Genomic DNA, 12833 nt, shown 5'->3' on the forward strand with positions numbered 1-12833 from the left:
TCAAAGAATCCCGCAGGAGTATTTAAAAAAAAATTACTTATGCCTTGCATTTAAAAATATACCTGTTAAATGTGTTCAATCGTATTTGTGAAATAATGTAAGTCCTGGTGTGTTTTCAATAGCACAATGGAAAATACGAGTACATGTATATGATGTATGAGGATATATACGTGAATCATTACGCAACGAGTTGACAATTCTTTTAGTTATGCCCGTGTGCGCTCAGACGGAACCAAGTCGTAAGAATGGCCACGAGGGGGACACGAGTCGCCATTCGACTTGTCCCGGAATAACACGAGTTGGTCACGAATGAAGACATGGCTGCAATGAAACACCATCACAATGCTTTGCAGACAATCGTGACGTCATCGGTAACCATCCCGTCACAATACAATGACATCACTAATATCTCTGCTACTGAGGCTGATTAGCAGTACATTTTAGTCTCAGGCAATTTTGAAATTGATGTCCCACTGTAGAGAAGATACTTTGGATATGATGGTTTACCTCTATTCTATCATGAGGGCAAGGACGCTTATAAAATGGTGATCTCTTGCAATGCGTACCTTCACAGGACACAAAGGTCCGCTATCCTAGAACATTCCGAAAAGGAGTTGTTATAAATGTAACAAGTATTACTAAAGTTTCTAAAATAAACATAGTCTTGACTATTTCAAAAAAAAGGTTTCAAACACATAGTTTTCAAAAAGAAGTTGACAAACAACCCTCTAAACATAATCCACAGATATTTGGTTTAACTTCATTGCAGCCTTCTGGGCACTGTTTGGAATCCCAAAGTCATTTCTTGGAAAGCAGCGGGAGATGTCATTTCTTGGAAGTCGAATATGCAATCTCCCATTTTAGGTAATAGAAATAGTTTTCAAAAATGCTAAACGAAGGTATTTCTCCTGCTAACTTTATTAATAAATCCTCTACTAAGTATTTGAAATGTATTTCGAATCACGAAAAACAAGCCAGCTGCTGATTCGTTATTCAAATACTGTATATTAAACAATAGCATTGATGTGGTCAAATTCGCTGAAACCCACGCAGTAATGTTCGTCCATCTCACAGGTGTACCATCGTCCACAAGCTGTTTAGTTAATCAGTGCTTTGGAATAACGAAACACTAATCAGCACCTGGTTCGGTATTCCGACTAGGTATATCAAATATAAGATACCATATTTCCAACGCTGGAATATTTTGAGCGCGGCGTTCAACAACAAACAAACACACAAGCAAATAAACAAACAAAATGTTCTGGAAAACGGTTACTGTTATTTCACTTTGGATGTCCCCTCTCTTGGAACAATGAACTTGATCATGACTAACGCTGAGACGAATATATCCTCAACAGTGCTTCAGATACTTGACAACGTGCACCCTGCTCTGATTCTAGTCATTATAGAACACAACATATAAGTTATACTCAATATGCATGTACATATTTGGTGTTATAAGTGGCAATATGTTCTACATCGTAAGGACAAGCGGGGATTACAAAAAATACATTTGGAAAAACGAATAACTTAAATGGAACCCGCTAGAAATATCTTCTATTTGTTATACCAAGTCTGAATAACGAACCCGCTGGAAATATCTTCTATTTGTTATACCAAGTCTGAATAACGAACCCGCTGGAAATATCTTCTATTTGTTATACCAAGTCTGAATAACGAACCCGCTGGAAATATCTTCTATTTGTTATACCAAGTCTGAATAACGAACCCGCTGGAAATATCTTCTATTTGTTATACCAAGTCTGAATAACGAACCCGCTGGAAATATCTTCTATTTGTTATACTAAGTCTGAATAACGAACCCGGTGCTTGCTTGTTTTCGTTATTCAAAAGTACTGAATAACGAAACAGCTGTTGAGAGATAAACTATCTTATATTTCATAGAATATTTGGAAATAAACTGAATAACTGGCGCTGTTCGTGTTTCGCTATTCAAAAGTACTTCTCAACTAAACATGTTACACATGTCACACGAACATCACTCCGTGAGTTTCAGTGTATTGGACCACATTACATTGTTCAACAAACAGCCAGCCTTTGAATTACGAATTCATTGATGGCTTGGTTTTCGGTATTCGTTAACACTCCAGACTGCTGGGTGTCTTTTGATATCAAATATATCAACACAGGTCATTAAAAGTTTAAAACACATCTGCAAGTCTCGGAATCTTAAACTATTAGCGACCTGTGTTGTATATTTGAGATAAGAAGACACTCGGTGAGATTCTCTCTATATAAAGACAGGATTATTAACGGGGATTGTTATAATGATTATGAATATTAATGTACAATGCAATGTTTACTAATTGAGGATAACGTTTGCATCTGATTTCCCGACAAATAACATCAACGTCGCACTATGAGGATGTTCATTTAAGAATTGACGTTCACTTTGAGTGAGTTATTGGAGTATGAACCTTCACAGAGTGAGGGCCGAACTGTATGAACGTATGTTTGCAACAAGTCCAAGACGCCAAAATGGCCAACAGGACAAACGTGACGGGAGAGATTTCTCAAGTTGTTAATGAACCTGTGGCTATTACAAGTGTTAGTCATCAACTGGCCGATCATTGAAAGGTGATTGTAAAGATGTGTCAAATTGATACGAAGGTAAATTCATAGATAGCTGGTAGACTGTCACTGTAGTCTAGACACGGATCGAGTCGATACAATGATAATTTGGATGTACTTTTCTTGAACGGGCATGCAATCAAACTCTCGAAGTTATCTCAATGTATGATTTAAAGATTAAAGGTGTCTAAATGATGAGAAACTACGCTTCTGTGCGAGGGAATTCCCCGTGGTTTCTCAAGGAATGTATAAGAAATCAGTGTTTACGTCATTTCATACGAATACGGTCTCATGAAAAACGTATGAGCGTCAAAATGTGTCGTTCATACAGTTACGAACTTCAGTTTCACGGTCACGTGACCAACATCTCGTCCAATGGAAAAGCCGTATATCGTGTCAACTTCAAATTAAAAAAAAGTATTTAAAAAATACCCACATATCTTTCAGAACTTTTGTGTGTAGAATTACTACCAACAGACAGCTTCACGCTATTATTTCGTTGGTGATTAATGCAACTACAATATTTAATTTGAAACAGTCGACAAAAGATACTAAGTATTGATCACCTTTTGTTAAATAATTAAGATACAACCGAAAGCTTCTAAGAGACCACTGTAGGTTTCTCCACGTAGATAACACAGAAGAATCAGTTGAACAGGTCGTCAAAACACCTATTACCCCGGGACAGTTGCATAATAAATTACTAGATTTAAACCATGACTGAATTGTTACTTAAACACCACATGGCAAAATAGGGAACTTGTTGTTTTTGCCTTGTTTATTTTCCTTGATGACAGAACCATGTCACGAAAACGTGAGTTGCAGCAGGTTTGAACCCACCAAGTTCGCATGTGATGCTAACGATTGTATTCTTCTGACATTGAAGACCCGTTATGAAATGAACAACTAAATATTTACCCACAACTGGAGGAATAGTTCATCCGTTAATGAACGGTAAACATGTGTTTATGCAGTAGGTTTTATGTTATTCTATGCATTGTACGTGTGTGTGATTTGGTAGCGTTTCGATAAACAACACACAGCGAAATTAGGGACATCCATTTGTATGGAGACAACAGATGTTTTCAGCTACAGCTGCAAAGCCAGAGATTTTTTAATTAAAACTATGAGTCTAAATATTTGTTCGTGGTTAAACTGAGCATTTCAACCATTAAGTATCGGATTCTCGTGGTCTAACCTATACATCGACCTCAGTGCTGTATCTCAATATCTCAATGTGTTTAGTTAGAAAACTAATACGGGATGAGAGTTATGGAAATTGCTATTTATCTAAAAATGTATAATAAGCTGTGCACGTACTGTGTGTTTATGTACACCGAATTGTCGCAGTGCTTCGTCATGCTATAGACCCGTGAAGATCCGGGGTAGAATAGGTCCTCAGCAACCGATGCTTGTCGTAAGAGGCGACTAACGGGATCGGGTGGTCAGGCTCGCTGGCTTGGTTGATGCATGTCAACGTATCCCAATTGCGTGTCAATCACTGGATTGTCTGGTTCAGACTCGATTATTTACAGACCGCCGTCATATAGCTGGACTATTTCTGATTGCGGCGTTACACAATAAACAAATAAACAAACATCATGCTACTATACACAGCATCGTTCGCTTTTACTTCTTGTGATGATCAGTTCATATAATGTACTGTTGTCGTTGGCATGGATTAACGTACGCTGTGTACGTCCTGGACAGACCCGTGGAGATCAGGGATAGAAAAGGTTTTCAGCAACCCATGCTTGCCGTAAAACGGGATCGGGTGGTCAGGCTCGCTGACTTGGTTGATGCATATCATCGAAACCCAATTGCGTGGAACGATGCTCGAGATGTCAATCAGTGGATTGTCTGGTCCAGACGCGATTATATGCAGGTAATATAGCTTGAATATTGCTGAGTACGGCGTTAAAAGCAAACAAACAAACAAACATCCCGGACATTCGACCCCAAGACGGGAGGACACCATGAACCTGCTCGCACAGGCATTGTTGTGAGGAAGGCCCGTTATATAACGTATACGCAGATTATTGGCGCGGCAAGGTGGATGTCTGACTCACCTTCTTTTCACCTAGGTTCTCCACTTCACACTTTAACACTGCGGTTTGTCCAACACGATACGTATAGTTACTGGGGTTAGGCAGGAAACGAGGCAGCGGGTCACTTGGGTCTTCATCGAAGTAGGTGTCTTGGAAAGCTGAAAACGAGAAAGGTAATTCTGGTAATAATCAAGTCCAAAGATATACATTAAAAAATGTAGATGATTACAGAAAAACAAAAAGGTATCGAGTGATGGTAATCGATGGATAGAAAAACAGAAGCACTAGACAATCAAATCAACATGACAATCAACAGAACATGTTGGCTCACAAATTGAACGTATGAGATGACAAGATCAATAATGGTTCATGCCCCTACGATTCGTCAAACATTCGTCCACTACTCTTGAAGCGACTGGCCCAGTTTAGTTAACGCAGTTAGTGGCCTTTGGCGTCTCACGATCATGTCCCAGGCTTGCTCTATGGGGTAAAGGTGGGGCCTCACGGCTGGCCATTGCATTCTGAAGTTGTCGTGCTGCTGATGGTAGTCAGTTACGGTACGTACACGTGGGCATGGTCTATATCGTCTTGGAAGAGAAAACACGTGGACCTGCATGGCTCGCAAACGACACCAGATGGCACCAGTATGTTGTCTCGGTAGTACTGTCAAGTGACCCTACCTTGGACAATATACAGTAGCGTACTGGTTGCCTTAGATGTCCAGCCCAATTATTATTACCAACCAACGCTCAAATCTGTCACCCGTGAAGATCCGGGTCCGAATAGCTCTTCAGCAACCTATGTTTGCCGTAAAAAGCGACTACGCTTGTCGTAAGAGGCGATTGATGGGATCGGGTGGTCGGGCTCGTTGACTTGATTGGTGCATGTCATCGTATCCCAATTGCGTGGATCGATGCTCATGATGTCAATCACTGGGTTGACTGGTCCAGACTCGATTATTTACAGACCGCCATTATGTATATACTATTGCTGAGTGTCGCGTTAAAGAACAAAGAAACAAAACATCAAATCTGACACGTTCCCCCAGGCACGTTCACGGCCATCCAGTGAATCTGGACTCATCTGACAACATTCCTACGCCATAAACATCATTGGCGTCTGGCTAGAACGCAAACACCAGTTGGCATCTCTATGTTGTCTTCGGTAGTACTGTCCAGTGACCCTTCCATGGACAACATACAGTAACGTACTGACAGTCATATTGGTCCAGCCCCATATCATTACCAACCCACCCTCAAGTCTGTTACGTTGCCTTACGTTGACGTTTGCACGGCGTTCGTTAGGGCCTCCCCTGACACGTCCACGCCCACCCAGTGAATCTGGATTCATCTGAAAACATTACACGGTACAACTGGCGAATTCCCCAGTTTCTACGCCATGAGCACACACCATTGGCGTCTGGCTAGAACTCGTTTTGGTAACGGTGGTACAACACATGGTCGCCGAGCATGAGAAATAGCTGCATGACGATTTCTAATCTGGTCAGTAGCTTGGACTCCGGTGGCCCGGCGCAAGTGAACAGCGTCTTTTGACTCTATCTTTAAGCCTGGTTTTTGATTCATCGATCTTGGGATTGTGTTGCTGACCTAGGGCGCCTTGTGGGGACCGACGATAAACATTTTGTGTCTGCAACATATTGGCTACCGTTTTATCTCTGGCATATTTCAAAACTGATCAAAACATATTTTTGTCATGATCCCCTACATTTTTTTGAGAGTTATTTAAGGGATGAAGCACCTAGCAGTAGGGATTATAGTTCGCTCAAGGCAGATTGTGTTGATACTTATCCAAAACATGTCAAAGTTTACAGGTTTCCGTATAACTCATTTACTTCTGTTCTTGAAACGTTTACTCTTCATACAGTTTTTATGTATTTACAACCCTTGCTACCATAGAACAAACAAAGTGGACACTTTGCCCGGGACAAGATGCTTTCCTCAACTAAACTGTCGGTCCATAAGAAGACATAATGGCTGGTCTCTTAATTGATAGCTCATGTGACGGGAAACCTAATTGCCTTTCTTGTGTGGTAGGCGGTTGGATACCATCGGAAATCTATCAGGTGTACAATGTATGAATAGCCCTGGGAATGAGATTACTATGCAAATCTCCTATGGTGAGAGTTGTATAAATAGGTGGTTGAATCACACTGGCATCGTATGTCGCAGCTCGTGTTGGGGGACAAATGCTTGTTTGCGGCGGACATATACACGATTATGAATATCCCAGTGACGCCTCGACATTGCAAATGTCAAATCAAGAGTATTGTGTATGAGTCGAGGCCAAGAGCTGAGAGTGGGCAGAGCGGACTGTGCCATGACACGGGGAAATCGTGCTGCTGGACCTGTTTGTGCCTTCTAAGAATATATTAAATTAATACTTTTGTTTGCAGGGCGCCAGTTCTGCTCATCATGGGTATTGATAAAACTCCAGACGTATCTGAAGGAACGGTGACCATGATTGGATAATTGGTGAGATCCTAACAATGGTTGAACTGTTGCATGATAACACCTTTGTTGATAAGCGAAGTGTCGGGGAAATTTGTGTACACTCTGCGACAACATCACCATAAACAGATGGCGATGCAAAACAAGTAAAGTTTTCTTTGCCAAAATCTGACTTTTTATGTGTCTTAATCGGGCGACGATCGTTTCAAAATCTCAACTTTTGTAACGGCTGGTACAGACTGTTCTGTATGTGCTCCCGACATTACATGGAACGTGATGCGCGAGTTGTAATGTAACAAGCATCTCGGGCGAAGAAGGCCCAGGAAACCACAGATTGTTGGATGTCCCCGTCTCGCTGCCCGTGTCTCCTGGGCCGTGGCCTAGACTCACTGAGGTGTCTTGTCTCGAAAATCGGAAGCAAAAACATGTTATTCAACGTCGTACTATTGTACTTTTATGTCTGCCAGTTTCGACTTTACAGAGCCCAGATAACATTCCACTCGAGCTATTTCTCACCAGAATTAATATCGATTGCACTTTTCAGAAATAGTTTATAAACTCGGTGTATGTTTGTGTTGTATAAAAAGAAACGCAACAGAGGTTTGAAATGTTGTTTAGAGTATTAAATTAATAAAGATCTCGTATATATATATATCCATCCATCCATCCATCAATTTATCCATTAATACATTAAGCGTACAGTATGAGATAAAGTAACAAAATTTGGAAACATCAAACGATGATCTGACACGAGAGTTCCAATAACACCAATCTGTATTTTTCTTCTAGTGTGGGATGTGTGTCATTTATCACACGTTTGCTATTTAAACATGGCTGATTTGATATTACATGGTGACACTTTCATACCGTCTTGATAGGAATGCCTTCACAAATTCCCACTGCAAGATGCTAGTTCGGAAGCCACACACAACGTGCATTGGCCAGCATCAATGAAATGAACACAATACTACTTTCTATGCCGATATCCGTTCGTTCAAATACCCATCAAAGCCTTTATCTGATGATGTATTGATCCGTTCAGACGCCCCAGCATAAAGTGTGTGACAACGACGACTGGTATAACATACGTTAATTGCTACAGTGGCTCGATATTGTAGAATAACCGAAAAAGAAATGTTTATATTTCGCATGGACGCTGCTGAACGCTGTAACCGGGTTGAGTAAGTCAACAGAGCGTCGCAACAGCTGTTTCGGTGCAGATATTTGATGCGTTTTAACATTACCTGTTGTATAGATTTTACTATAACCTATTGTAATGATGCTAACAATACCTCTTGAATAGGCTACATAACGATCCACTCAACTGTAATCCAAGTATGAAGTATATCACGATTACCCGGTTCGTGGACAGACATTTAGTTTATTAACTGATTAACTGAAGGTGATGATAAAGGGGACGCACACTGGATGACTATACTTCAGTACTGGGGTTATATAAACGTGTTGAAGCGAACCTTACAACACTGGCACATGATTTCTGCATGTTTACTTCAGCAGTAGAGTTATATGAACGTGTTCAAGTAAACCTTATAACACTGGCACATGCTTGTATGTATGTATTCTTCAGTACTGGGGTTATATAAACGTGTTGAAGCGAAACTGATAACACTCTCACATGATTGTCTGTGTGTATACTTCAGCACTGGGGTTATATGAATATGTTGAAGCGAACCTTATTACACTGGAACAGGATTGTATGTACGTATACTTCAGCATTTGGGTTATATGAACGTTTTGAAGTGAACCTTATAACATTGACACATGATTGTCTGTATGTATACTTCGGCACTGGGGTTATATAAACGCCTTGACCGCCTTGAAATATGTAACAGGTGGTGCTCAATCTCACTGAAGGCAGACGAGGTCACTCGTCACTTAAACATGGCAATCGGTTTAGAAGAAAAGATAAGTTTTACACATTATAATTGATAGTTGAGAGTTGATCTGAGAGATCTGAATTATTGAAAACCAATTTGTCTGCAGTTTGCACGTGAGTGCAGATAACCACTGTGGGGACAGTTGAACACACATAACAGTAACAGTACGTAGGCAACCTTCGTTTGTAACATCAGGACATTTAGTGACAAATCTATGATACAAGTACTTCGTGGAAAACAACTTCTAAAACTAGCACGTGGAACAATCGGTTGCTCAGATCCCTTTTTACCGAGTAGAACTACATTTTACCACTCCACCATATGTGAACACATCACAACACAATGAGATACATATCAGGTTAATTCTATTTAACTTCACTTTATGCCAGCTTCACTGTCTTCTTCTTTCCAAATATACTGGATTTTCTACTCGCGCGTGTGTGTGTGTGTGAGAGAGAGAGAGAGAGAGAGAGAGAGAGAGAGAGAGAGAGAGAGAGAGAGAGTGTGTGTGTGAGAGAGAGAGAGAGAGTGTGTGTGTGTGTGTGTGTGTTGTGACATAAATCATGAGAACATCTTTATTCTACTTCTGCCTGCGTATTTTATGGGAACAGGTACAATATATCAAAGTACACACATCCCAACCCAATTTCATGCAATATAACTGTCTTGTCTACGACCCCCGTGGATCTCCGTGTCAAAAAAGGTCTCCAGCAACCTGATGTTTGTTGTACGAGACTTTGGGTCACGCTTGGTGACTTGGCTGATGGCGTGTCATCTAAACCCCTCTGTGAACGTTGCAATCATATTAATCACTGCTTGTCTGGCTTATTATATACTCGGTTATTTAGATTTTCATGTAACTGTAAGTTTTCTGGGTGCAGAACAATAAACAAACACTTTTGCACACAACGGCTCGGACGGTAAAACATATATCAAACCAGAGAAGGAGTGACTCAAAACTGTCAACAACATTCGAATATCATATCACCCGCTTTTTTGTTGGTTAGCTCCACAGACTTTTTGGGCATCTATACCACGGTGGCCTGTAGGTAATCGAAGTTGTCGCCATGATTGCATGAATACGGTCCCACGAATAAGGTATTGCTACGATGACAGAATCAGCCGCTGTCATCGGTCATGGTACAGCAGTACTCAAGCAGAGGACCAGGGGCTACAGATGTGCACGATATACACATGTGACAACTCTGTTACTGTTTGTTTGTTTGTTGTTAAACGCGACACACGCGGCAATCTTCCAGCTATTAGACGGCTGGCTGTAAATAATCGAGTCAGGACCTGACAATCCAGTGATTGACATCATGAGCATCGATCCACGCAATTGGGATACGATGACTTGCATCAACCACGTCAGCGAACCTGACCACCCGATCCCGTTAGTCGCCTCATACGACAAGCATAGTTGCCTGTTGCAGCAAGCATGGCTGCTGAAGACCTATTCTACCCCGGATCAATGGTACGCCTAGAAGCAGCGGAACACACACGCACGCACGCACACACACACGCACGCACGCACGCACACACACACACACACACACACACACACACACACACACACACACACACACACACACACACACACACACACACACACACACACACACACACACACACACACGCAACAAAACAAAACAAAAAAACAAAAAAACATATAATTTTCTTTTTACATATACCTAACCGCACCATGGATAGATATATGAGAAACCGTATTTGTCCAAACACTGTAAACATACTTTGAGACATATTAAAAAGATGAAACTTGGCAAAACTGATCATCAAGGTGGAAATTCAAGTGTCAAGTGTCAAATGTTCTTAAAGTGAAACACAACACTAGTCTCTGAGAAAATGGCATCACAAGTTAGTATCTCGTGTGTCCGACATGTGCATTGATGAGTGCCGTGCAACGTCTATACAAGGAAGGGATGAGGCGGTTGATGAAGGCCATAGGCACTTCAGCCCTCACTCTCAGGAACGCCTGACGCAGTTCAGCTGCAGTTGTCGGTCATTCAGTCGTCTTTGAATCTCAATGGGATTTAAATCGGGACTGAGGGCAGGCCACTGCATGGTTCTGATGCCATTCTGCTGGAGGGAGTCTCTTGTTGCTCTCGCAGTGTGGGCACGGGCGTTATCATGCTGAAACTCCTGGTTGCGGCGACGTGCTAAATGAGGTAGGCGTGGGGCCTTAAGGCTTGATCAACGTACCGAGCTGCTGTGACACCATTGCCTCTCCCTGGACCGATGTTCTGGAAGACCACAGGGCCGACCCTCTGTGCAAGACCAATTCCACCCCACACCATGATGCTCGGACCACCCTACGAGTCTCTCTCAACAACACAAACATCCGAATAACGTTCCCCACGGCGTCCCCAGACTTTCTCTCTCTGCCATCTGCTGTTACAGTAACAGTTCTCGTCTGAGAAGTGGACTCTTTTCCACTGCTGGTGGCGCCAATGCTGGTGTTGTGTTGCCCACTGAAGACGGTCCCGGTGTCAGAATTGGTCCTCGGTGTGGCCTGTGACAGTGGAGGTGTCTGCTCGTCAATCGTCGACGCACGGTGTCTGCACTAATGTGTCGCAGGTGTGTCCCAATGGTCTGTCGAGCAGTTTCCGCAGCAGTAACAAAGCGATCTTGAAGATGCTATCGCACAATCTGACGATCCTGACGTCGGGTGTTGACCCTTGGTCTTCCACTACGTGGTCGGTCATCTGTAGTGTTGGTGGTCTGGTACCGTTGCTGGAGCCTGTATATGGTCCTTACGTGGACTTGAAATGCATTGGCTACTTGCCGGGCGGATTGTCCAGCTTGCAATCGTCCAAGGGCTTGGTGTCGCTGATTTCTTGTCAATCATGGCATGTGGAAGCAATTCAATAACGAATAAATGTTATCCGATCTGGGTGGATTTGTAAAGGGCAAGAAATGGGGAAACGCTTTGCATTTCAATGTGTACGGAACTCACGTGCATCGGGTTACCATGGCCGTTGCCGTGATGCGTTTGGGCGATCGGTTTTGATATTAACTGCTTTGTTTTTTCATCAAGTTTCATTTTTTCCGGACAAGCTGATGTTAACTTTTCGAAACTTTGACAAAAAATACCCAGATATTTAAATGACAACTTGTCATGCAATGTTACTTGGGGTAACGTTTCTTTTGCGGTTCAGTATATATTAAATTGTCGGTCCCTTGTGAGTAGCTTTCGTGACCAATCGATCCCCAATACAGTCGCCAGGGCCATCTACAGACATATGTCAGTCACATAAGCATTTTAACATACTGCATATCACATCACGACAGTTTTGTACTTATGTACAACCAGATCCACATTCCAGAATGTCGGCTGTCGAGTGGTAGCTTTCCGGGTAACAGATCGCGCTGGTTCGATCGGACGTTTATAAAGGAAAGACTATGCGAAGCCCGGTGTAAAGAAGCGCCCTGCTCCTCCACAGGGCGGATGGGTTGATGTCAGAATCAATGCCTAATGAATGAAACCCTCACATTGTGACACGGGAGGTAGGGCGCCGAGTCTCAAGGAATATTGATTCTTGTGAGAAAAAATATCGCAAAAGCCAGATATTGAAAGGTCTTTCAATTTTCACTTTGCCCGGAACACACTTGATAGCTCCTGTTTGTTTTTCCGATACAACGACATGAGATAAACCCCACTGATGACGACCGCCCTCCCTATTGGCGGACGGTTACCAGCAAGACAGTATATGACTTTGAAGAGTGAAAAGGATGTGAGCAATGTACCAGTTACAGTCTCGCAATGCACCACGGTTGCTCCAAGTGCATGTTCTCAGCACCTGTACACG

The 12833-nt window shown here is 42.2% G+C and overlaps 1 protein-coding gene across 1 annotated transcript in view; it reads right to left on the bottom strand.

The window, feature by feature from the left end:
- Positions 1 to 12833, bottom strand: part of LOC124134161 (lachesin-like) — a 155875-nt gene that overhangs the window by 54419 nt on the left and 88623 nt on the right. Inside the window, exon 2 of the mRNA XM_046498841.2 lies at positions 4662 to 4798. Within this exon, the coding sequence (XP_046354797.1) occupies positions 4662 to 4798 (137 nt within the window). The remainder of the gene's footprint in view (positions 1 to 4661; positions 4799 to 12833) is intronic.

This window comes from Haliotis rufescens, unplaced genomic scaffold (assembly GCF_023055435.1).
Source record: "Haliotis rufescens isolate VD_foot unplaced genomic scaffold, xgHalRufe1.0.p SCAF_1, whole genome shotgun sequence".
NCBI classification, from domain to species: domain Eukaryota; kingdom Metazoa; phylum Mollusca; class Gastropoda; order Lepetellida; family Haliotidae; genus Haliotis; species Haliotis rufescens.